Here is a 26,429-nt window from a genome sequence, read left to right as displayed (position 1 = left end):
TCTTGGCAAAACATCCTTTTATTTCAAAGAAATATGCAAATTGCCAAATTCCGTTAAAATCGTCATTTGACGCACCATTTTATTAAGCAAGTTTGAGAGCCTCGCATGCAAAACCGCGTCATTCTTCCGTCTTTAAAACACTCAAATATTTTTATGCAGTGTTTAAATGTGTACTGGGTTGGTTTTAGGGAATGTTGCGTTGTCTTTTTGGGTGCAAAATAATTAAATTTCGAAGACATGTATTTCATTCACTTAAAAGTACTTCGTGTATAGAATTAATTTTCACCATGTGCGAAACCTTCAAATGGATTAAGCTTCTGGTGGTTGAATCGCAGAAGGATGATCTACAGATTCCTGTAAAAATTTCTTTGGGCAAATGATTGTGAGCGACGCGAGAGCTTTTCAAAGTACGTCAAAAATGCACACATTTGACCATCCGTCGTCAAATTTCAATTTACGGTTAGACGTATATTTTAGCATGCGCCACATGACTTGACCTATAATAAGTTGAAATAGACACAGAGCTGATAATTTCGAAATGTTCTAACCTTATTTGTTGCAAAAGGCAGGTCCAAAGCCGATTTGACGTGTTTCTAGTCGATCTCTCACCATTCGTCGCACATAAAGCAGAAGTTTGCTTTTGTCTACACAAGGTTAATGTCCGATTTACATTGCCAACTGTCAACCTGTTATTGGTCGAATATCATGAATCTGTGACCATCTTTCTGCGCATATGAACATCACTGCATCTAAGTCAAAAACGGTTGAGTCATTTGTAGATAGTTGCTTGCTTTGGACTGCGCCAAAATAATACGTTTGATCGATTGCTGACCATTGTTGATAAGCGTGTCGGCGCAGCCGCAATCTTACAGCCGTTATTTTTTCGTCACGCAATGCTGTCACGGCATATGCTGCACATTTTGATCTATCATTGTATAGAGTACTCTCAGGATAAATGAAACAATTTAATAATTGTTCATCTGTTTATTCATATGTATAATAACATGCGTATATTTATATAATCGTATTCTATAGTGTACGTGGCCTAGGTCCAAATCACGTTTGTTGTAAGTTTTGATGTTTCAGACAACAGCTGATAAAGCTAGTGCCTGTACTCACTAGAATTTTAAAAAAATCGCTATGAAACAAATTATAGATCAATGAAGCAAGAACTAGCTGAAATAAAAATAGAAAATCGCAACGTGTCTAATTCGTGAGAAAAACAGACTAAATTTAATTAGTAATTACGTGAGTAAATAGTCCTGGCCAGGCCATTTTATTTGGCGTATTTTGTTTGCCTTGTGGCGAGGCATTGGTATGTTTGTAACAGGAAATAGAGGACTGTTGTCAATACAGTCCAAAATTATTGTCAGTAAAATATTGCAAATAAAACACCTATTGACCGGTTACCTCCGCGGCCACCATTTGGTCGTTCCGATAAGGGTTTCATTATTGTCTTTACCCCTATTAAGCGGCCACCCAAAATTTAAAAACTTTGTTTTGGAAAGGGCGATGGCAGATAAGAGTCTGAAATTGAAGGTGTATGACGAGTGATAATTCAAATACACGTCGATCATGATTATCTTGAATTGACTCCATGTTCACCAAGAAATTTATAACCCGATAGTGAAAAATTAAATATTCAAGGTACACCAACCTCTATTTAAGCGGCTAGCCCCATTAAGCGGTCACCACCCATTTCCCCGGGGGTAGCCCACTGTATTACATGTAAACTAAAAATAATTGCACAGCGCGAAAAGACCTAGGTATGAGTTTAGCGTTACAGTATTACGCAGGGCATGTAGGTAGCGGTGGTCGAGTGAAAGATAACAACAGGGGTAATGGTAAACTATTCATTCTTCTCATTTCTTAATTTAATCTCTTCCTACTCAACACGATTGTGTGCTCCCAGTGGTTCACAGTCTTACGGAGCCTTATGTATTGGGATAGAAATTGTCCTACCCCTACCCCCTCAAATGGGATGACAGCATTGCGTGACGAACAAGGAACCGCTGCAAGCAAGGATTCAAGCCATCAAACCATGACTATCAAAACGTAATATTTTGGTGCAGTGCAAAGCAAGCAACTATCTACAAATGACTTAGCCGTTTTTGACTTAGATGCAGTGGTGATCATATGTGTCGAAAGAGGGTCACAGATTCATGGTATTCGACCATTAAATAAGTTGACAGTTGGCGGTGTATATCGGACGTTGTGTAAACAAAAGCAAACTTCTGCTTTACGTGCGACGAATGGTGAGAGAAACACGTCAAATCGGCTTTGGACCTGCCTTTTACAGCACATGAGGTAAGAGCATTTCGAAATTATCAGCTCTGTGTCTATTTCAACTTAACATTGGTCAAGTCATGTGGCGCATGCTAAAATATACGTCTAACCCGTAAATTGAAATTTGATGAGGGAATGGTCAAATATTTGCATTTTTGACGTACTTCGAAAAGCTCTCGCGTCGCTCACAATCATTTGCCCAAAGAAATTTTTACAGGAATCTGTAGATCATCCTTCTGCGATTCAACCACCAGAAGCTTAATCCATTTGAAGGTTTCGCACATGGTGAAAATTAATTCTATACACGAAGTACTTTTAAGTGAATGAAATACATGTCTTCGAAATTTAATTATTTTGCACCCAAAAAGACAACGCAACATTCCCTAAAACCAACCCAGTACACATTGAAACATTGCACAAAAATATTTGAGTGTTTTAAAGACGGAAGATTGATGCGGTTTTGCATGCGAGGCTCTCAAACTTGCTTAATAAAATGGTGCGTCAAATGACGATTTTAACGGAATTTGGCAATTTGCATATTTTTTTGAAATGAAAGGATGTTTTGCCAAAAAAAACTATCCAGTAGTTTTTGTCATGCCCTAGCCTATCTACCATGAAAATATGAGCGCAATCGAATTTTCGACCCTTGCCGAGTTATTTTCCATTTTTATGGACAGGGACTCTTAATCTACTTCCCTCTGTCGAACTGGTTCTATAACACCTGTTTTGTGTTGTCTCATTGGCCAAGACAGTTACTACCCAACTCCCCCGGTTTTTCGCTTTTTACGAGCAAGATACAATAATGTAACAGAAACCTTACGCAAGTTAAAATTTCTTCCACAAAATTTGATGAAAATTGTTCAAAATGTTTTGATGGAAGTCTCCGTGGCGCAATCGGTTAGCGCGTTCGGCTGTTAACCGAAAGGTTGGTGGTTCAAGCCCACCCGGGGACGGTTGTCTTTGTTTTGATAATTATTTTCTATATAGTTAGCTTCAGGATTCCATCCATCCATCCTGTTAGCGTAATTTTAAGTTGTATTGCATGTAAGAAGGTCTATTCAAACAAACAGCCACTGCGCGGATGTGATGTGAATAAACCGTTATTATCGTGATCGTTATCATTATTGGTTTTTTGACGGTTGGAGCAAATTTGGCTGTAATTTTTCATAAAAGGGTAAAAATATGCCCGTATCTGAGTAATCCAATTAGTCCTATAATTTGTGCATTACTTATGACTTCTTTAATCTTCGACTGTTTGTCTAATTAACGTAATTACATCACCTCACCGCTGCGCGCATTAATCTTCCGCTCCCATAACTAGAAGTTGAAAGACTTGAGCATAAGTGTATCTTTTTGTGGTGTATTAACGTTCATTTCTAAACAGCATAAATTTTCCATAGTCAATCGTTTAGTTCTTGATTAAGGATATCTGAGACATTTGACGGCTAATATTGGCTTGCTCAATTGACGGTTGACGGTTAATTTTTTTGGCACTGAGATTCTCTGGTAACGCTAAAACAAGGATAGCATCGTTTTTGAAAAACTTCAATATTGAGCATCGTCAGAAGTAGGCAAATGTTCAACTGTTTGCTGTACTTCGTAGACTTATTTTTTCTGTCTTCCTGATCAAAAAACTAGAAACTACCAGTTCCAGATTAGCACACCACAGAGTATGGCAGCTTTCATTCGTAGCCGGTTTCCGTAGTGTAGTGGTTATCACGTCCGCTTAACACGCGGAAGGTCGCCGGTTCGAGCCCGGCCGGAAACATATGATTTTTTTTCCTATGAGACTATATCTTGCTACCCAACTCTAGCCAGCTCTTACATAATTTTCGGTCAGCGAAAACAAAACAAAGGGAAAAAAACGAAAGGTGTTGACGTAACTGGGCTCCATCAATCTTTTATCCTTTGGCAATTTCATAGGCTATCTTTAAAACGAGGAACGGGGAATCGGGGAATCGGGGAATCGGGGAATCGGGGAATCGGGGAATCGGGGAATCGGGGAATCGGGGAATCGGGGAATCGGGGAATCGGGGAATCGGGGAATCGGGGAATCGGGGAATCGGGGAATCGGGGAATCGGGGAATCGGGGAATCGGGGAATCGGGGAATCGGGGAACGGGGAACGGGGAACGGGGAACGGGGAACGGGGAACGGGGAACGGGGAGCGGGGAACGGGGAGCGGGGAACGGGAAGCGGGGAGCGGGGAGCGGGGCACGGGGCACGGGGCACGGGGCACGGGGCACGGGGCACGGGGCACGGGGAATGGGGAACGGAATGTTTAAAAGCGGGAATCTTTAAAAGCGGGAATCTTTAAAATGAGGAATCTGTAAAAGCGGGAATCTTTAAAAGCGGGAATCTTTAAAATGGGGAATCTTTAAAAGCGGGAATCTTTAAAATGAGGAATCTGTAAAAGCGGGAATCTTTAAAATGGGGAATCTTTAAAAGCGGGAATCTTTAAAATGGGGAATCTTTAAAAGCGGGAATCTTTAAAATGGGGAATCTTTAAAAGCGGGAATCTTTAAAATGGGGAATCTTTAAAAGCGGGAATCTTTAAAATGGGGAATCTTTAAAAGCGGGAATCTTTAAAATGGGGAATCTTTAAAAGCGGGAATCTTTAAAATGGGGAATCTTTAAAAGCGGGAATCTTTAAAAGCGGGAATCTTTAAAATGGGGAATCTTTAAAAGCGGGAATCTTTAAAATGGGGAATCTTTAAAAGCGGGAATCTTTAAAATGGGGAATCTTTAAAAGCGGGAATCTTTAAAATGGGGAATCTTTAAATGCGGGAATCTTTAAAATGGGGAATCTTTAAAAGCGGGAATCTTTAAAATGGGGAATCTTTAAAAGCGGGAATCTTTAAAATGGGGAATCTTTAAAAGCGGGAATCTTTAAAATGGGGAATCTTTATTAAAAGTGGGTGATTTCTTGTCAACCACTGTTTTGACTTTCCGTCCTTGTTCCTGGTTTTTGTGATAAAAACGGCTTCAAACGACCCTTGCCCTATCACATCTTGTTCGCCGAGATCATTCCACTTAGACTGTGGAAGACCTTCAAAGCGACCGATTCTTTCCTCTTTAAAGTGAATGCAATGGGCACTTTGAAATTGTCTTCGCATGACTGCATGGCGTAGAAAGAGGTATCATTAAGCACGCAATGACGGATTATACGCGAAATTCGCCGTCACATCGTTCGTGCATCGAGCATCGAATTGCTTTATTGCCGCTTTTCAGTGTCATGCTATTCAAAATAAGCAAAATAAAAATCAAAACAGTTCAAATGATAAAGTCCAGAATCTTGAAGAGAAAGAAGGTAAATATACGAAGTCTTTCGCTAAGATTCAGGTCACAGCAATGTTTCTTACGCAAGACATGTGGAGAATTTTTTTACCCAAATTTATAGAGATTTTGATGGAGACGCCATGCTGGCGCCCATCCGGATGGAAACCAACAGAAACATCTGTCACTGACTTTTGCTACAAAAGCGTGAATTTATCTCTTCAGGAACTCAAAAACATTTTAAAAATAATACTTTTTTTAATACATGAACTGTTCAGATAGCCAAATTCCCCGAAATAAGTCACTCTTTTAACCAACATGAGAGCTTTCTTGCCCGTCATGTAAATGCCGCGTCACGCAAAAGATTAGAAATTCAAGCGCAGTCTATTACAAAACCAAGAACCCACTTGGAGCAAAAATTTGTATGACTATTAGTTTTCAGCTGCTCTTACACATCATGAAAGTAAAATCTCAGGATGATTGATAGTTTTGTAGTTTGAATTTTAGCGACGTGATGTGAGGGGACTGTTGATTTATCGATTAAACAATCAAAAACGTGTTTTCCCTACCATATATTTGTCGTTAAGTCGTAAGTCCTTCCATTAGCACATGATAAGGCTACGACAAATATCCATCGCTGCGAAACTAAACGTCACAGTCCGGAGTTAAGATAAATCCAGGCGGTTAGATTCTTTGGTCGGTCTAGCGGATCTCAGAGTGAGAATCGAGATTTGAACCGCTCCACTATCCCGCTAAACCGATGTGCTTTAATAGCGTGCAATAAAATTACAATGAATAAATTCCACAACTGTCTCTGTACCTGTTGAGTTGATACATGTGAGAGAATAAATAGCTTCCGGTGGGAAACTGAGAGATTCTCGTTCACTTTTCAGTAAAGATTAACGCTATTAAATATTCCCCACTTTAAAGATTACCCGTTTTAAAGATTCCCGCTTTTAAAGATTCCCCGTTTTAAAGATTCCCGCTTTTAAAGATTCCCCATTTTAAAGATTCCCGCTTTTAAAGATTCCCCATTTTAAAGATTCCCGCTTTTAAAGATTCCCCATTTTAAATATTCCCCATTTTAAATATTCCCCATTTTAAAGATTCCCGCTTTTAAAGATTCCCCATTTTAAAGATTCCCGCTTTTAGAGATTCCCCATTTTAAAGATTCCCGCTTTTAAAGATTCCCCGTTTTAAAGATTCCCGCTTTTAAAGATTCCCCGTTTTAAAGATTCCCGCTTTTAAAGATTCCCCGTTTTAAAGATTCCCGCTTTTAAAGATTCCCCGTTTTAAAGATTCCCGCTTTTAAAGATTCCCCATTTTAAAGATTCCCGCTTTTAAAGATTCCTCATTTTAAAGATTCCCCGTTCCCCGTTCCCCGTTCCCCGTTCCCCGTTCCCCATTCTCATTTCCCGATTCCCCGTTCCCTGTTTTAAAGATAGCCCAATTTCATATTAGCATCGATACCTTAAATAACGGTATCGAGCTATGATCTTAATGAAGCTTATGTTATTGATTGTTAGTGGGTTGGTAACCAGAAATGTACGAGTTTTAGTCGGAGAAACCAAAAATCTATTGGCAATTAGTTGACGGTTGACTAGAATTTTTGTGTCAAATGTCAATTTCAACTTTCATATTCTCCAACGACAAAATCATCGATTTATACTTTTCTATTCTCTTTGTTGTGTTCCAGGGTATTTTAAATGGAGTAATTAATCAATTTCTTTTATACGTTTTGCTGATAAGATTTGGCGAAACAGAAAGATGATGACATCGACCCAATCCATACCAAACAACCCATAACTTTAACCTCTATTATGTAAAGCATGATGGGAACATCTTTGAGGGTGTAAAGTATTTGCGTTCGAAGGACCCAAACCTAATTTTGGCCTGTGGCTTTCCAGAGTTGGTTGCCTTGTGCACGGTTGTATGCAGAAAAACTCCACATTCCTGTAAGGACACCAAAATGGCCACCCCGCTTAATTTTTGCAGGGGCATGTCACGGCCAGTAAATTGGTGCCGTTTAATACTGAGATATGTGATTACATGTGATAAGACATGTGGCGAACATATGAGCATGGAGGCAGGCCATGCGAGCTCGACTTTGCGCTGCTTTCTTTGACTTCTTTCCATTCAGGCGCCGTGAGCTTCGCTATTTTGTGCTCTCAGCGTTGGATCTTAGTGAATATAAATGCTTCGATGGTAGCATTTATCGAAATATGAGGGCATTGTCCTTGTTTATTTTGTATGCTTGGAATGTTAATTGTGGGAAACCAGCTATATTTTGATTGCGTTTGTTGATTAGTTCCGGTCGCGACAGATACATGTAGCTCAATCTTTATCCGGTCAAATATTGTTTGGAATGGGCGGGGAAAGATTCTTAAGAGTGTGCCTGAACCGAGGAACCGCAAATTATGTAAATACTGTTTACTTTATTCATCAGGAGAAATACTCGAATGAGTCGCACGGGGTTTGTTTACGCTGACGATAAGCGGGCACACGTTTGCAAATGCTTGCTTATATTTGTGCTTCCAGCTTAGAATAATGTATATAAAATACACATTTTCAAATTAACCATTACGCTTAAACGTTACCAGTTAATGTGAGAATATGAAGCACAAAATTTGAGTCTACGGAAACTGGCGCTGTCACGCAACGAATCAAGAAATTATAGTTAGTACAGGCAAGGACTTTGACGCTATGATATATCTGTCTGTAAAACCTCGGTTGTCGATGAAAAACGTTGATTTAAGCAATAGACAGAGGTTGAAAGTTAGTTAGTGAAACCATTTATTTAAGGTATATATATTAAAGTGAAGGCGTCCGAGTCGAACGCATTCTCATAATCTTTGATTACTACTAGTTTAGCAATTTAAATTGGTCAGCGGATTCACTGAAAGTCTAACAGGAAGCTAAGGAGTGAGGGAAACATCGAGTGAATGTCCCATCTTTGCCTGCAACTTGAAATTAATACTATGTTTTTCCATGTTGAGATTCGTGTAAATGTTGTTGCACAATGTGTAAACTCATCTGAGAACAGTTGCAAGGCACCAATGAAGAACACCTTTGATGAAGTATGCGCCCTGCTAAACATGTATTATTATGATTATTGTTCTGTATAGTCTTGTAGTTACCAGTCCAACTCCGCTGATTAATTTTCCGCGTCCCGTCAATAAAGCAAGATCAGGAGGTCATGACCCGGAGCGTCCATCTCCCATACCAACCCTAGGATTCAACCCTTTCTGGTATCTTTTTATTTTTAGAATTTGACCTCTGGGAGTTTTCGCACCCCGCCTTTCAAATGCCCAATCAAAGCCCAGGTGGTCCCCGAGGGACCCCTAAGAGGTACAATTCTAAAACGACACATTATCTCCTGTCATATTTCTTTGGCTCAATACCCTAAAAGGTACAGAAAAGCTCCCGCTGTGGACCTTTTGAGGTTGAACACCCTAAGAGGTATTGAGCTATCTTAGTGCTGCTGGAAATTACCAAGCGTGAAAGTGGACATGTGACCAACCTAGTACTACTTGTATAAACAATGTTTTTTTAAAATATTTTTTCTTTTTATTTTTAAAACATTAACAAATAAACAGTAATACACGAGGTTATCTAATGTAGGGCGCCGTAGCTCAGTTGGTTAGAGCGCCTGTCTAGTAAACAGGAGGTCATGGGTTCAAACCCCATCGGTGCCTTACAGATGTTGCTCTTTTTAATTTGTTATTACTTTTGAAAATTGCTCAACGAAGCTGCACATGTTGTACCCCTAGGAATTTTTTTGGTTGTGTTATCCGATGGATTAACTTTTAAGATTACGCCAGAGTCGACTGAAAAATTTCAAGAATTATATGGAACGTAACTTGCGAATTAATGACCATTATAATATAGATAGGACCCTGCGCACGCTCTTATTAGTCAAAAACCCATGCTTTTTACTCTGGTGATCAGAGTATAAAAATAGAAAAAGCATGTTTTATTGTTTTTCGCATGTAAAATCTATATCATTAAGCAAATTAAAAGCCTAAGCCGTGTATTACACTGTGATAAAACACTCTGCACATTTGAGACCACTCGAGAAATCTACATTTCTACTTTTCCCTCGTGTTCTCAAATGCCCATCGTGTTTTATCGCGGTGTAACACACGACTTAGGCTTCCTTGTTTCTTAATAATGTGTTCCTCGTAGTTTCCGTAGTGTAGTGGTTATCACGTCCGCCTCACACGCGAAAGGTCGCCGGTTCGAGCCCGGCCGGAAACATCCCTTTTCATTTCTTTATTTGACTTCTGCAGTTTTTTTTTTTTTTTATAATTGTACGTCTCGATTTCTTTATGGACTGTTTTATGGCAATGAAAATATGCTCAAGCAATAGTAATCTTTTCAAGTAAATTAACCAAAATTGAGGGATGTCAAAATAAAATAGAAGATTTTGCTGCGTCATTTCAATTATTTAGTAGTTATTTTTCTGTTGTAATCTTATGACAATAGTAATATTATGAGAAAAATTCTTCCAAAACTAGTAATTTGTTTTATCTAAGACTCTGATTTTCATGTAACAATCGGGGCATTAGCCCAAATGGTAGAGCACCCGCTTTGCATGCGTGAGGTACCGGGATCGATACGCGGATTCTCCAAATAATGTTATTTCACTCTAAAAGACAAAATTCAGATCAAGAGTGATTTTTAAATATTATTTGGCAAGTTATTTTATTCCAAATTTTACAAATAGCAGTAAGTCTTTTTAATTGTTTCCTTCGACGAAGTGGAACGCAAACCTAATTTTGACCTGTGGCTTTTCAGAGTTGGTGTGTCTGTGCACCGTCATAGGCCGAAAAAAACACATTCCTGTAAGGACACCAAAATGGCCACCCCGTTTGATTTTTGCAGGGCCATGTCACGGCCGGTAAACTGGTACCATTTAATGCTAAGACATGTGATGAGACATGTGCCGAAGATGTGAGTATGTGAGCAGGCCATGTAAGCTCGTCTTTCCGATGGATCTTTCTTTGACTTCTCTCCATTCAGTCGCCGTACGCTTCGCTATAATGTGCTCTCAGAGGGAATGGTCCTTGTTTCTTAACACGACTTGGCTTTGGGATGATGACCGTGGGAAGACCTACATTTTGATTGCATTTGTTGATTAGTTCCAGTCGCGACAGAGAGCTCAGTCTTTATCCGGTCGAAATTTTATTGCTTGGAATCGGTGGAAAAGTACTCTGAAGGCAAGACCCATAAGACTACTTTATTCATCAGGGGAAATACTCGAATTAGTCGCACGGAGTTTGTTTACGATAAACGACCACGCGAAACGAACACGCCATTGCAAATGCTAGCTTAGAATAATGTACGTAATTTAAATATTCTATGAAGCTTGAGAGTCTACAGAAACTGGCAGCGTCACGCAACGTATCAACAAATCGTGACCTCTTCACTAGCATGGACTTTGACACTATGCATATCTGACTGTAAAACCTTGGTTGCTGCTGAAAAAGTTGAAAGTCAGCCAGTGAAATCATTTATTTACGGTATATATATATTAAAGTGAGAGCGTCGAACGCACTCTCATAATCTCTGATTACTACTAGTTTTAAATTAGTTAATGTGGTGTATTTCAATCTCTTTTTTCATGTTCGGTAACACTTGACGAAAACTGGTAACCTGTTTTACAAAATAGCCTCGCAATAGCTAAGGCATCTGTACAGTGGGGGATTAGCTCAAATGGTAGAGCGCCCGCTTAGCATGCGGGAAATACCGGCATCGATATCCGGATTCTCCAAAATCAAGACTTTTGCTAGCCATGTTAACATTTTTTTGGGCTTTTCTTTTCTGTTTGCAGTTCTTTTTTCCTCATTTATCTGCTCTTAAAACGCAGGTAGTGTGCCATGACTTCCTGCACAAAATCACTGTATTACACATCATCAATATTCACTGTTATTCGGATTCTCCAATTTTTTACTATCGATTTGTCGTTGCATACTTGTTTATTATTGTTATATTTGAAAACGTGCATTAAAATTTTCTGTAGGAAACCGTGAACGCACCATGTTCTCAATATTAAGCAGATTTTCACTGAAAATGTATTTATTGAATGCGATCATTATTTTCTTAAATCTCTAAGAAGAGCTGGCTCACTGGTGGCAGAACCCAAGTACGGCTTCTTCGGCACAAGGTGTCATGGCGTCAGTAACAGCGCGCCAAAATCCACAGTGGGAAAAAATGGCGGCTGTACATTTTACGACAATGCATGGCGTGCCTGGATTATCAAAGTAGACATAAAATCATATCTTTGCAACAATTGTCGCTGTATTACATTAATTGTGTACGCTAGGTTTAAAACTTTAGGAAGTTTTCTGCGCGTTTTTCATGAGCGTTTCTCAGGGATTTTGACGCTAAGAATTATTGGTAGTCGCCATTTTGCTGCCCACAGTGGATTTTTTGGCATAGTTTTTAGATGGGTTTTCCTATCGCGACATGAACATGAACCCACAAGCTTATAGCTTAAATTTCATCGTGTTTAGTGAGTAATGATTATTCATTCATTCATTCATTCCAGATTCTTAGCAAAGCTGTCGTTTCCTTCAGTTAATTTTCAATCTTCTACTTTCTGCTCTGGAAACAGGGTGTGAAGAGAGTCACACGTGCTGTCATCATGCGTAACTTTTAGCTTCACTAATAGGACAACCAAGTACAACTCTATTAGCATGTTTATACTACTTTTTTTTAAAGCAGTTTAGGAACTCCCTTTTCTGTTTTGATAAGGACTGCACGCAAACAAAAGCAAGCCAAATTTGTGTTTCTCTTTTTGCTTTCTTTGCGCGGGAAATGTTTCGTTGCTCATTTAAAAAAGACATTTCCAGGGCAGCAGATATTTATTAAAACATGTTCAAAGAAGGCTTTGAAATCAAAGGGAGAGTTTCACAGTTCAACGCAAGTCCTAGCTTTCGGGTAAGAATGAAGTATATTTTTAGTATCCAGTAGTGTCTAGTAGTATCTTTGAAGTATCTTGCTTTCTTCGCTTTTCTTCTTTCGCTCGTTCGTTCAGTTCTTTACATGCAATAAGCCAGTGATCAAAAAAAGCCAAAGGAATCGATGCTGTCACGACCTGTAAAATATTTTGACAAAATAGTACACATAGGGCCTATCCGGGAGTGGAACCCGGGACCTCTCGCACCCTAAGCGAGAATCATACCACTAGACCAACAGGCCAGAACAATGAATAGATACTACAAACTACGGTTAATCTGGTTTAAAACAGGTTAATTTACCAGTATGTTACTACCTTCACGTAGAGTAACATCAAAAAAATTAAAGTGTGAGATTTTCTGGATCAACTTATGAATTGTGTCGCTAGATTTTGTTGTTTCTTCTTTCTTTCTTTTTTAATCAAAGCAACGTGCAAATAAAAACAAAAAAGAAAAGACAGTTACTGCATGGGCCGGAATTATTGGGATTTTTAAGCTACCGTGCGAAAAATGTTTCATATATTATATAGCATATAAGTTTCTGAATCTGTAATTTCTAACCGATCAAATTCAACAGTACCACTATTTAACCGTAGAACTTTCTGTTCTAAGCGCAAAATAGGTCGGTGAGTTTACTTCTGTTTAAAAACAGAAATCAGAAACAAATCAGTAGATAGTGTTATCTCAGCTGGCTTACTTAAGGAAGAAGATGGTCCGTGTGAGGGTCGAACTCCCGACCTTGGCGTTATCAGCACCACGCTCTTTATTCTCGTTGCTATCTTAATTAGTATGAGCTGTAATACGAAAGCTTGGGTACTGTGAGATTGAGAAACCGCTTAGCAATTTGGCATCATGAGCTTCTGGGGAATTAGCTAAAATGGTAGGGCGTCCGCTAAGCATTCGGGAGGTGCCGGGATCGATACCCGGATTCTCCAGATTGTTTTTTTCTTCAAAATCATTATTTTCCCAGATTCAACAATTCTTTCTTATGTAAACACGGGTGTAGGTTTGCAATTAAAAAGTATCACCTTTGGGAGAACCTCAGTCGGACCTGTGTGGTGTTTGGCTTTTGCCTACATAGCAAAAAATTAAAATCGTGATCCTAGCGGAACATAACATTAGTGAATTAAAGTGTCTACATGAATAAAATAATAAAATAGCTTTACGTTCTGCCCATCATCATCAAATAGGAACTGAACCTAAAAGACCTAAAACTCGGTATAAATTTGCTAAGAACAGCATATAATAGTAGGCTGAACCTTAGGCTATTTTCAAATCGATGGCGATCTATAACATCAGTCGGTAATTACATTTACCCTCCAAAAACAAAAACAAAACACTGATCACGTGATACCATTTTGGTTGTTCTCTCGAGCGGCCGCTAAAGAGAAAACTGCGAGTTGAAGAGGCTATTTGATTTTCACTACTTTTTTAAGTAGCTACTATATGTAGTTTACTGTTTGCAGAGCTGAGAAAAGACTGAAAGATACTAGTTAAAACCTTTGTATGCTCGTTTACGTTTACGCCTTGTCGCAAGTTGAAATGAAAATATCGCCTAGACTTTGCATTTCACGAAATCCTTACATCGGAAACTTCCATCGAAAATGTCATGAAAGTGTCCTTGTACGTCCTTATAAGCAGAACCTGAAAATGCCATTTTGCAACAAACTCAAAACTCGTGTCTGTTTATCTCATTTGATAAAGAGAGAATGATTAATGTTTTCACTAAGGCAGTATTGCCTTGATTTTTCAATATTTCCAATGTTCACTTTTCACCCACATTTACTGCCAACTATTTCTTGGTGAACCAGAAACAAAAATGATAAATGTTTAAAACACATGACATCGTCCAGCCTTGTCAAATGTAATAGCATGATCGTTTCAATTGTAATGCCTTCTTATCCAAATGTTACTTTGTTTCTTTGGTACCTTATTAGCGAACACTGAACTACTGCTCGTACAATTAATATGAAAATCAACCACGATATTCCCTAAACCAGATAATATTAAACATAATCCAGGAAATATTTTAATTCATTTGTTCAATTCACGAGTTTGCTCACAGAGCTCTTTGATTTTATTTGACTTCGGCAGTGCTTTTATGATTGCATGCTCGATTCCTTTATGAACTGTTTTATGCAATCTTGTATTTTGAGAGTGAAAAAATACTCAAGTAATGGTAATTTTGACAAGTAAATTAACCATAATTGAGGGATGTGAAAGTATAATAGCAGACTTTGCTGCATCAGTTAAATTATTTAGTGGTCATTTTTCTGTTGCAATATTATGACAAGAGCTTGTACCATATATGCTTAAATATGTTCCAAAATTCTTCCAAAACTAGTAATTTATTTTATCTAAGACTCTGTTTCTCATGTAGCTGCTACACAAATTTCCTAAACCATGAACATTTCTTTCAAACTTTTTAAAAACGGCTTGCTTAGTTTTCCATCTAGTCCTTATAAAAACAGAAAAGGGAATTTTAAACTGCTTTAAAAAAAAGCAGTATAAACATGTTAATAGAGTTGTACTTGGTTGTCCTATTAGTGAAGCAAAAAGCTGCCCATGATGAGAGCACGTGTGACTCTCTTCACACCCTGTTTCCAGAGCAGAAATAAGAAGATTGAAAATTAACTGAAGGCAACGATAGCTATGCTAAGAATCTGCGATGAATGAATGAATATATATATTAAACACGATGGAATTTAAGTTACAAGCATCATCATTACCAATAATTCTTAGCGCCAATATCCCTAATAAACGCTCGTGAAAAATACACAGAAAACTTCCTAAAGCTTTAAACCTAGCGCACACAATGAATGTAATACAGTGACAAATGTTGCAAAGATATCAATTTATGCCTACTTTGATAATCCAGGTACGCCATGCATTCAGTGTGGTAAAATGTACAGCCGCCATTTTTTCCCACTGTGGATTTTGGCGCACTGTTACAGAAGCCATGACACCTTGTGTCCAAGAAGCCGCACTTGGGCTCCGCCACCAGTGAGCCAGCTCATCTTAAAGATTTAAGTAAATAATAATCGCATTCAATAAATATATTTTCAATGAAAATCTGCTTAACATTGAGAGTATGGTGCGTTCACGGTTTCCTACAGAAAATTTCAATGCACGTTTTAAATTATAACGTGAAAAACAAATATGTAATGACAAATTGATTAAAAAAAAAGTTGGAGAATCCGAATAACAGTCAATACTGATGATGAGTAATACAGCAATTTTGTGCAGGAAGTTCTGGCACACTACCTGCGTTTTATGAGCAGATAGATGAGGAAAAATGAACTGCAAAAAAAAAAAAAAAGACAAAAAGACAAAAAAAAGATGTTATCATGGGTAGCAAACGCATGCGAAGCGGGCGCTCTACAATTTGAGCTAATTTCCCATTGTACAGATGCCTTAACTATTGTGAGGCTATTTTGATAAACTGCTCACCAGTTTTCGTCAAGTGTTACCGAAAATGAAAGAGGAGATTTAAATACACCACATTAAAGAATTTAGAACATTTAAAAATACTTACTGCTATTTGTAAAATTTTCAAGAAAATAACTTGCCAATTAAAAAGTCATAGACAAGTAAAAACAAACGATATAATCTCCCGACGTTTCGGCGCCCTCATGACGCCATTATCAAGGGTACAAATGAGAATTAAATTAACAAATGCGAGTTCAAGAGTTATAATTAACTAATTAACATAGCGGAGGTGGCTACCCAAATACCACTGCGCGAAAAGCCAAATATTCGGGCTCGAATACGGATCGGCGCACGCCGCGTATGCCGCAATGTTCTGACGTATTCGATTACGGCTGACTCGAAATACACCTGGAATATTCTATAGGAATCCGGCCTGTTTTTCCGTATTCAAATTTAATACTCTTGAATGACTCGAAGTGTTCGATAAATCATACGGGCCACGTTTTGGTAGATTAATGTTGCATTAGATGTTCTTCGAAGATATAGCAATCATTTATGACTCGAACATTTTCGAATACTCTCAGTTGTTCGAGAGTTTGCGACTGGAACACGAGATGCACGACGCCACTTCTGACGTGAACGTATTCGAATATTAATGAACACGTCAAGTATGCTCTAATTTTCGAGAATCGCACGCTATGAATACGAAAGTTATGTCACATGTTTCACAGCCAAAGATGTCTCGCGTCCTCAAGAACGGATTTTGCTAAGAAGACGTACCATGAGCATAGGCGGCTGGGACAAATGAGAAGCACATCTTTGCACACTGACCTTTCCAAGGAACCTTTTGTCACTGGTCACAGTGCAACTCAGTCAGATTGTGGAGATGTTATGCAATCAGTAGTGGCAGGTCTTGATGATGAAAACTATGTACAGCAGTGACGATCAAGAGGAGCAAGAGCAGTCAGCTTTGTTTGATGAGGAGGATCAAGTGTTTTTCAGTGACACTGATGAGACAGAGAGTGCAGCTCCTTGTTTTAATGGTTGTGTTAATAATGATGAAGTAAGTGGTACAACTACATTTGCCATTGTCATATGGACATGTAAACCGAATTTGAATACGTAACGTGTACATGTAAGCATATTACGCATTGAAGCGGGTTTGTCGTTGAATTTTAGGCAAAAAATAAACAAATTTCAAAAGTCCTTAAAAACCAGATTCTTGTGGCCTTCACTTGTCATGTTTTGTTAAAAGCTGTTTACACTGTATTTCTATAGTGGCTGAATGTCTTTTTAGCTGACAGTGTAATAAAAAATTGACATTCACAACAGGTGAATTTGTAAGCCATGCTTATTTTATTCTTGTCTATCATTTCAGCTATTTACTTTAGCTGACAATATTTTGTAAATAAACCTCCTCAGGCAGGCTGCTGTGTATGCCTGTTATACATATAGTATGATATCATGATTATCTCAGAAGAACTGCTGTCGGGTCACTTTGACTATCTGTAATATACCTTCATGTAGAAATATGGCATGTGCGTAAAAGATATTTCTCATTTTCACAATCATCCTAGCTTATAACTGTTTTTATTGTTATTATAGGTAAGTGATGAAAATTTAAGCGATGACAACAGAACTGGAGATGAAGGTTTTGAGTATGGTGAAGAAGACCAATCTGATGAAGCAAGTGACTCAGCTGGCCAGTATGGAGTGTCGTCTGAATCAAAAGTCCTTGTTTTGTTCCTTTTTCTATGGCAAACACTTTATAAAGTTTCTGATCATGGAATGCTAATTCTGTTGAAATTCTTAAGACTTTTTATCACAATGATTGGAAATGTGGCAAAGGTTGAGTCTGTTGTTAAATTTGCACAAAGTTTACCACAGACACTTTATATGGCCAAATCATACATTGGACTTGGACAAGATGAGTTTGAAAAATTTGTTGCCTGTCCTAAGTGCTGTACATTGTACAAAACTGAGGAATGTACTGTAAGGAAAACCAATGGGCGGGTTGTTTCAAAGAAATGTGACAATGTCCGATTTCCGAATCATCCCCAGAGAAACCAAAGGAAGCAGTGTGGTGCGCTTTTAATGAAACAAATGCGATCCAAGAATGGATCCACTTACCTCTATCCTAAGAGGTTGCACTGTTTTAAGAAATTGTCAGATTCATTGAGGGCACAGATTACAAGACCTGGCTTTCTTGAAAAATGTGAGTCTTGGAGGACAAGAGACCTCACAGGAAATTCAATGGGTGATGTATTTGAGGGAAGAGTTTGGAAAGATTTCTTGGATTCTAATGGAGATCCTTACTTCTCCACAGTAGGAAACCTAGGCATTATGCTCAATGTGGATTGGTTTCAGCCTTACAAGCACGCCAATCACAGTTGTGGAGTGATATATCTAGTGCTGATGAATCTTCCTCGGGAGGAGAGGTTTAAACCTGAAAATGTGATAATTGTCGGGATTATACCAGGCCCCAAAGAACCAAAGGGTGATATCAACTCATTTCTTAAGCCTCTTGTTGATGAACTTATAGACTTCTGGGATGGAGTAATCTTTGAGGATTCATGCCTTCCAGGAGGGATGTTAAAGCTTCGCGTTACCCTCTTAGCACTGTGTTGTGATGTGCCAGCTGCTGCAAAATGTGGAGGTTTTGCAGGCCATTCAGCAGCAAAAGGTATGTATCATGATATCTTTCATTCATGATCAATCCCAAAGTTATTTCAAGTAATTAAAGGGCCTGTGTCATGATAATGTGCATACTTGACTTGTTTAACACTAAAAAGTTTTAAATGTGGCTAAATATGATTTAGGCAAAGGTAGACTCAAACCAATGCAGTCAGCAGTTTCCCCTTTTACAGTACATGACTTGCGGGGCACCCTTTGGAGATTTGCAGTGCTGTTGTGTCACATTGCATTGCACGTACTGTGCTGCCAGCTGATCGTTGCGGATCATTTGCTTTGTATTTTGGCGAGACGGTGCCAGTTAGCAGCTACTTTTGGGGGTGGTTCTCCCTTCCAGGGTTGCTATGGATACCTCCCCTTCCCCTTACGGCTTCTGCTCGCCGCTAACCTTTCAGGCACCAGTTCCCAAGCTCATCTATTTGTGATGAGTGTAACCAATGGCAATTGTACAACTAAGTACCAGGCGCCGTGCGGGATAATTTGTGGGTTTCTCATGCAGCTTTATAACAGTTAACTGTAAAACTGTAATTCTAGATTCGGTCTTTTTCTGCTCTGTTCCCAGGTTTTAATTGCTTGTACAGCAAGGAAATTGATTTCTCTCTACATCAAATTCAAATGGCAGAGTGTTTTACAGTCAAGACTGCTGTAAACAGTTGTTAAGATTTTTTTAAAATTATGGGTCCACGAGAGCCCATGGCCATATTGTTAAGGCCTGGGTGCTTGGTACAACTTCTTGTGCAACATTGCATGCAACAGATTACAGCATGTCTGCCTTTGCAATATTGTGTGCAATGGTGCAGAGAACAAGTGTTCATATATATGGCAAGCACTCAAATTTTAAAGAATACGTGCAATAAAACTAAAACTCCACAACTCTTTTTTTGCGCCATTGTTGTTGTTCACTATCAGTAACCACATGTCCTCTTAGAAGGCTTTTGTTGAAACACCCACTGTAATTGGTTATGTTAAATACTGTTTTTCAGGTTGCAACAAGTGCTTCAAAACCTTTCCAAGGAGCTCTTTTGGAGCCAAACCTGATTTCTCAGGTTTTGACACAGAAACATGGGAAAGAAGGACAAATGAACTACACAGAGTACATGCTGAATCTGTACGATTTGCAAAGTGTCAATCTGAGATTAATTCCATGGTTCGCAACACTGGGGCAAAATACTCGGTGCTACTTCAATTGCCATACTATGATGCTGTGCGCTTTGTTATCATCGATCCAATGCACAACCTTTTCCTTGGATTGGCAAAATCAACATTAAAAGTCTGGAAAGAGAATGATTTGATAGGCGAGAAAGACTTTGAGTTGCTGCAGAGGAGAGTCAATGCTGTTGTACCACCCCCAGAAATTGGAAGAATCCCTTCAAAAATTGCCACAGGATTTAGTGGCTTTACAGCAGACCAGTGGAAGAACTGGGTATCTTACTATTCTGCATTTGCATTGAAAGGAATTTTACCTGAAGAACACTATGATGCATGGATGCATTTTGTCACTGCGTGCCGCTTAATTTGCTGTCAGTCAATTACAATGGAGCAGTGTTTAGAGGCAGAATCAAGAATTCTGAAGTTTTGTAAACTGTTTGAGCATCTATATGGCACTACAAAGTGCACTCCAAACATGCACTTGAGTTGTCATCTTGTAGAATGTATCAGAGACTATGGACCAGTCTACTCATTCTGGTGTTTCTCCTTCGAGAGATACAATGGCATCTTGGGGTCGTACCACAAGAACAATCACAACATTGGTAAGTTATCACATTTTTGTATAGTTTGATATTATTCAAAGTCAAAACTGAAGCAAAAACTATACAAAAATAAATCTGCACTTAAAATTTACAAAACTGAAATCAGAATTCACATTAATCCTGGGTTAGCTAAACCGGGCTTTGAACAACCCTGCCCTGTATGAAAATAAAGTAAGCCCACCTGTTTACATGTATGTGCTTTTTTTAAACAGAGTTCTCAAAAACCTTTTTCATCAACCGTTTCAATTACAGTTAATTACACAGCCAACATTGAATTTTAATTTCAAATCATTTACCTTAATTTCTAGACTGTTCACAGATATATGTATCTCTTGTAGGTATTCAGCTGATGCTCAGATTTCTTCAGGATATTGAGTTACGCATGATGGACTTCCCCAATGAACATAAACAATTCCAGTGTTTGCTTTCTGCTACCACTACTCAAACTGGCACTCTTGGAGAAATGCTGAATGAAGAACAGAGTGGAACAATTGTTCCTTTGCCACCGGTCAAGAGGATTGCTTTAAATGATGATGATCATTCCAAACTTACAGAAATGTATAAAACTTTGCTTCCCAACTGTGAGGTAGTTTCTACTCAAAGACTCTGTGACCGCTTTTCAAGAGTTCAAATCAGTGGTGCAATACACAGATGTTCAAGGAATTATGGTGTTTTAGCTAAATGGTTTAACGGGGAGTGTAGGCCAGGAAAAGTTTGCAGATTCCTTACCAATGATGTGGTTGTAAAGCAAGGCCAAGGCAAAAGGCAGAAACTTACTTTTGTGCTCGCTGAGGTTGATTGGTTCAAGGCCCATCCTGAAAGGAACTGGTTTCCGGACCCCCTTGAAGTATGGTGTTCTGATTTTGAAAGTCATTCAGAAATGTCTTTCATTCCAGCACAAAGAATTCACAGTCAATGTTTGACAGTTCAGTACAAAGTTAAATTTAATTATGGAAGAGAAAAGGTTGTTGTTACCATTCCATTGATTGGAAGATATATCTTATGAACTTAACACACAAATTCAGGAACTTAATGTATTACAGTCAAAAATTGACTGGAGCAAATCCTGAAAGGAACTGAAATTATAATTATTGGGAGAATATCACAAAAAGCTAAGGTTAAGACTTTTCTTTTTAGGCAAGCTTTTTACATGTACTAATAGTTGTTGTTAGTTTTTAATCGTATTTAATATATATTCAGTTATACTGTTTATAATTTTATTGTGATGTCATATACAGGCAAAAACTAACTATAGACAAATCCGACGTTTCGGCGACATCTTGGCGCCATTGTCAAGGGAAGCTAATTAAATATGCGATTTCAAGAGTTTACGAGCCGCAAGATTGCCCAGGAGTTCCCGACAAGCGAACCTAAGCCTCAGCTCATTGATCAACAGTGCGTTGTGTATAACTTCAAGTGTGACCAGTGCGATGCTGGTTATGTCGGTTACACCCGTGGCCATCTGTTCGGACGCGTTGATGGACATAGAAGCAAGACCTCGTCAGTACGCAATCACTATGATAATAGACACGCAGGCAGGATTCCGGATGACCTTCGCAATTGTTTTAGCGTGTTGAAAAAAATGCCACACCAAGTTTGATTGTCTCATTAATGAGATGTTACTCATTAAACAATTACGACCGTGTTTAAATGTACAATCAGACTCAGTTCGCGCTAAAGTCTTTGTCTAACTTATGCAAATTAGAAACTCTGAACTTTTAGTTACTCTTGAAATCGCATATTTAATTAGTTTCCCTTGACAATGGCGCCAAGATGTCGCCGAAACGTCGGATTTGTCTATCGTTAGTTTTTGCCTGTATATGTTTATCTAAATCATTGTTGATTATTGTGATGTCACAGACTGTTTAAAGCAGAGTACACTGTACATAAATGGACACATCAATTGATAAAATAAAGTTGCTCTTACATTGTATAATTATTCATTTCAGTGATTGTGTTTACCTTTTTAGTACATTACTTCTTTGTTATAACAATAATTACATGTGTGGTTCAGAATATTCAGTGAAGTTATGAGGATTGATAAATTTCTCAAAAGAGGGAAAGGTAAACTTGAAAAATTGAAACAATCCTTGTAAGTTCATTATGTCCTAACCTACGTGTACATGTAGTCCTCCTAACTGTCAGTTTCTAAATGCATTGATTAAATGAAAAGAATTATTTTGAACCAACTAAGCGTGAAGCGTGCTACTGGAACACGAGACTCATGCGAAGTATGAAACGTGTTCATGTTTGAATACTGAGGCATACGTGAGGTTTTAAGGTATTCTTAACGACACACTTCAAGTGTTCTGTGGTGTTCGACTGGAACACGAGACTCATGCGAAGTATGAAACGTGTTCATGTTTGAATACTGAGGCATACGTGAGGTTTTAACGTATTCTTAACGACACACTTCAAGTGTTCTGTGGTGTTCGACTGGAACACGAGACTCATGCGAAGTATGAAACGTGTTTACGTTTGAATACTGAGGCATACGTGAGGTTTTAAGGTATTCTTAACGACACACTTCAAGTGTTCTGTGGTGTTCGACTGGAACACGAGACTCATGCGAAGTATGAAACGTGTTTACGTTTGAATACTGAGGCATACGTGAGGTTTTAAGGTATTCTTAACGACACACTTCAAGTGTTCTGTGGTGTTCGACTGGGACACGAGACTCATGCGAAGTATGAAACTTGTTCATGTTTGAATACTGAGGCATACGTGAGGTTTTAAGGTATTCTAAACGACACACTCCGAGTGTTCTGTGGTGTTCCACTGGGACACGAGACTCATGCGAAGTATGAAACGTGTTCAGGTTTGAATACTGAGGCATACGTGAGGTTTTAAGGTATTCTAAACGACACACTTCAAGTGTTCTGTGGTGTTCGACTGGAACACGAGACTCATGCGAAATATGAAACGTGTTCATGTTTGAATACTGAGGCATACGTGAGGTTTTATGGTATTCTAAACGACACACTTCAAGTGTTCTGTGGCGTTCGACTGGGACACGGGACTCATGCGAAGTATCAAACGTATTCGTGATCGAATACTGACGCCAACGTGAAGTACTGAGGACCCATACCAAAGCTTGTATATCCCCCAAACTGCGTTCAAACTGCCGAGTTTAACAAACTTTTTAATTCCTTTGGATTCCTAACAAAACCCACCCAAAAGAAAGAAAATTGTTCTGGTCAACGAACGAATACACGGTCGTGCTCCTGCCGTATGCCCATATTCGATAAGAATTTTCCAGGTCCACGTCACGGTTGTACACACCATGAATACTCTAGAATTCTATAGCTTTAGCGTCAAGATCACGTATTCGAGGATAAACGAATAAACTCGCAGATCGCACATACTTTGAATTCATAGTCTAAATTTTGCTTCTAGGAGAATGCTATGCAACCGAACTGTTACATTCTTTTATGAAGTTCTTTTTACAAAGGCTTCGCCATCATACTCTAGGAGTACGACAGATGTGTGGTATACTTTAACGAAAATCCTCGAACGATTATGAACGGAGCGTATTCCACCATATTCGACACGAATATTCCAGGTATACGTCACGTGATGTGTGCGGCTTGAATACTCTAGGATTCTCTTGCGTCACAATCACATATTCGAGTCTAGAATACTCTAGAATATTTTGGCTTTCACGCAGTGCAGACCATTTACTTTTGCTTCGGTGAGCCTATTTCGGAGAGCCAAAACACACAGTTCGGAACGCGCGCGAGGAAGAAAATAACCCTGACTTGATCTTTTCACCCAAACCAAGCGTTGTTCTTTTTCGCTCGTTTCTGATACAATGAAGCTGCTCACGGCAGTGTTCAATGAAAGGCCCCCATTGATATATTTATAAACTTGATTTTGAGGCTATATATAGTGTGTGGAATTAATTTTTATTGAAAAGCTACAACTATCAGACAAATTTTAATTTGCATACTTGAATATCTGTTAAAGATATTAAAGTATCTCATAGAAAGAATAATCTGCCGGCCACCGCCCAATGGACTATCAAAATAACTGACACCACTAAGCGTTTGCTATATCTCACCGGACCCAACTTATGGTCAATTTCTTGTACAAAGGCAGAATAACTTAATAAAAGACGGCACTGAGGTCAATGTGTCTGGTCCGTTAGCTCAGGTCGTAAGTTTGACCCTCACACGGACCAATATTTCTTTTAACTAAATCAACTGGAAAATACTATCTTAAGATTTTTATCTGATTTATCTGATTTCTCTTTTTCTAATTCTTGACCTTTATTTCAATTAAAAACCTGTTTTTATAGATTTTTTTTGATCGCTACAAAACAAAAGGACTAGATCAAATTTACCTTTGTCTATAATTTTACTACATGTGGCTAAAAACCCGGGGAGGGGGGTACTTTAGAAATTTCTGGGTGGGGATGTTGCGCTGGGACCCCGTTAATAATATCCAGTAGTGTTTTATGATAGTCATCTTTTGGACGCTGTTGAGGCTGAGTTGCAAAAATCTAAACTTGCCGATTTCAATTTTTTTATATTTTTGAGTGGCAATTCCTGGTTTCCTTACTTTAGATAAAATCTTCAACCAACTGGTCAGTTTCTCGACAAATGATACTCTATTCTAGACCCAAACGCTCTGGTTTATATACACTATGCTAGAGTAAACTGCTTGAAAACCATACCCTTTACTGCGGCACTTACCTATATAGCCATATATATGGCAGTATTCCCCCCTTCCCGGGGGCTGGAAAGTACCAGTTTGAAAAATACTGATGCCAACAGAAACACTTGATTAAGCCATATTCTGATGTAAAGAGGCTTCATTGTGGTCAGTTACAATTGTTTGCACAAAAATAAAAGAAATTTGTTTTAAAGGGGGAAGGTAATTCACTGTTTCATATGGCATTTGTGACATCACATAAGCCATTGTAGCTTGTTTCATTTTGATGTCGTGTTCATCAATAAAAGAGTATTAAAAGGGCCTCTCCGGGAGTCGAGCCCGGGACCTATCGCACCCTAACCGAGAATCATGCCACTAGACCAAGAGGCCAAACGTGGTTGAATATTTATTTGAGAAAGGTCTTAACCTATTTCTCTCTATTGAACTGGTACTATATAACACCAGTTATTCGTTGGCTTATTGGCTCAGGCAGTTACTATCCAAATTCCCTGGTTTTTCGCTTTTCATGTCATTCGAGCAAGATACAATAATGTAGCAAAAACCTTACGCAAGTTAAAATTTCATCCAAACAATTCAACTTGATGAAAATCGTACAAATTCCCTCCATGGAAGTCTCCGTGGCGCAATCGGTTAGCGCGTTCGGCTGTTAACCGAAAGGTTGGTGGTTCAAGCCCACCCGGGGACGCTTCTTTCTGTTTTCATAATTGATTTCTATATAGTTAGCGTCAAGAGTCCATCCTGTTAGCGTAATTTTTAGTTGTATTGCATGTTAGTACGTCTTCTCAAACAAACAGCCACTGCGCGGATGTGATGTGAATAAACCTTTATTATCGTGATCGTTATCATTATTGGTTTTTTGACGGTTAAAGGAAATTTGGCCGTAAGTGTTCATAAAATGGTACAAATTTGTCCATATTTGAATAATCCAATTAGTACTATAATTTGTGCATTCAATACTGGGTCTTTACTCTTGAAATCTTTGTCTTATTAACGTAATTACATCACCTTTATTACAACCGCCGGCATTAATCGCCTGCTCCCGTGACTAGAAGTTGAAGGACTTGAACATAAGCATACTTTTTGTGATATATTAAAACGTTGCTTTATAAACAGCATACCTTGCCCCTAGACAATCGTTTAGTTCTTAATTAAGGATATCTGAGACATTTGACGGCTAATATTGGCTTGCTCATTTGACGGCTGACGGTAAAAATATTGCGGTTTAGACGGTTAACGGTTTATGTTTTGACCATTTGACGGTTAACTCCGTTGAGATCCTCTGCCCAACGCTAAAACAAGGATAGCGTTTGTTTTTGTGTTAAATGTCAATTTCAACTTTTGTATTCTCCTACGACAAACCCATC

At 38.6% G+C, this 26,429-nt stretch overlaps 1 protein-coding gene and 6 non-coding genes across 7 annotated transcripts; 6 read left to right on the top strand and 1 right to left on the bottom strand.

Annotated features, from left to right (window-relative positions):
• Positions 1-3,165: 3,165 nt before the first annotated feature.
• Trnan-guu (transfer RNA asparagine (anticodon GUU)) lies at positions 3,166-3,239 on the top strand. The gene has a single exon. It is a non-coding gene; the product is annotated as a tRNA-Asn (tRNA).
• A 742-nt stretch (positions 3,240-3,981) lies between these two features.
• Positions 3,982-4,054, top strand: Trnav-aac (transfer RNA valine (anticodon AAC)). Its single transcript has one exon. It is a non-coding gene; the product is annotated as a tRNA-Val (tRNA).
• A 5,128-nt stretch (positions 4,055-9,182) lies between these two features.
• Trnat-agu (transfer RNA threonine (anticodon AGU)) lies at positions 9,183-9,256 on the top strand. Its single transcript has one exon. It is a non-coding gene; the product is annotated as a tRNA-Thr (tRNA).
• Positions 9,257-9,745: 489 nt separating this feature from the next.
• Trnav-cac (transfer RNA valine (anticodon CAC)) lies at positions 9,746-9,818 on the top strand. The gene has a single exon. It is a non-coding gene; the product is annotated as a tRNA-Val (tRNA).
• A 2,874-nt stretch (positions 9,819-12,692) lies between these two features.
• Trnap-agg (transfer RNA proline (anticodon AGG)) lies at positions 12,693-12,764 on the bottom strand. Its single transcript has one exon. It is a non-coding gene; the product is annotated as a tRNA-Pro (tRNA).
• Positions 12,765-16,286: 3,522 nt separating this feature from the next.
• LOC149102965 (uncharacterized) lies at positions 16,287-21,579 on the top strand. Its single transcript, XM_089273485.1, has 4 exons — positions 16,287-17,012; positions 17,555-18,632; positions 19,624-20,391; positions 20,730-21,579. The coding sequence occupies exons 1-4, from the start codon at positions 16,866-16,868 to the stop codon at positions 21,395-21,397; spliced, it is 2,661 nt and encodes an 886-aa protein (XP_089129611.1). The 5' UTR covers positions 16,287-16,865; the 3' UTR covers positions 21,398-21,579.
• A 4,097-nt stretch (positions 21,580-25,676) lies between these two features.
• Positions 25,677-25,750, top strand: Trnan-guu (transfer RNA asparagine (anticodon GUU)). Its single transcript has one exon. It is a non-coding gene; the product is annotated as a tRNA-Asn (tRNA).
• Positions 25,751-26,429: the final 679 nt, after the last annotated feature.

The sequence above is a fragment of the Orbicella faveolata genome, unplaced genomic scaffold (assembly GCF_042242905.1).
Source record: "Orbicella faveolata isolate gen_17 unplaced genomic scaffold, um_ofav_v1 contig_35, whole genome shotgun sequence".
In the NCBI taxonomy this organism is placed as follows: domain Eukaryota; kingdom Metazoa; phylum Cnidaria; class Anthozoa; order Scleractinia; family Merulinidae; genus Orbicella; species Orbicella faveolata.
This window is presented reverse-complemented; position numbering and strand designations above follow the sequence as displayed.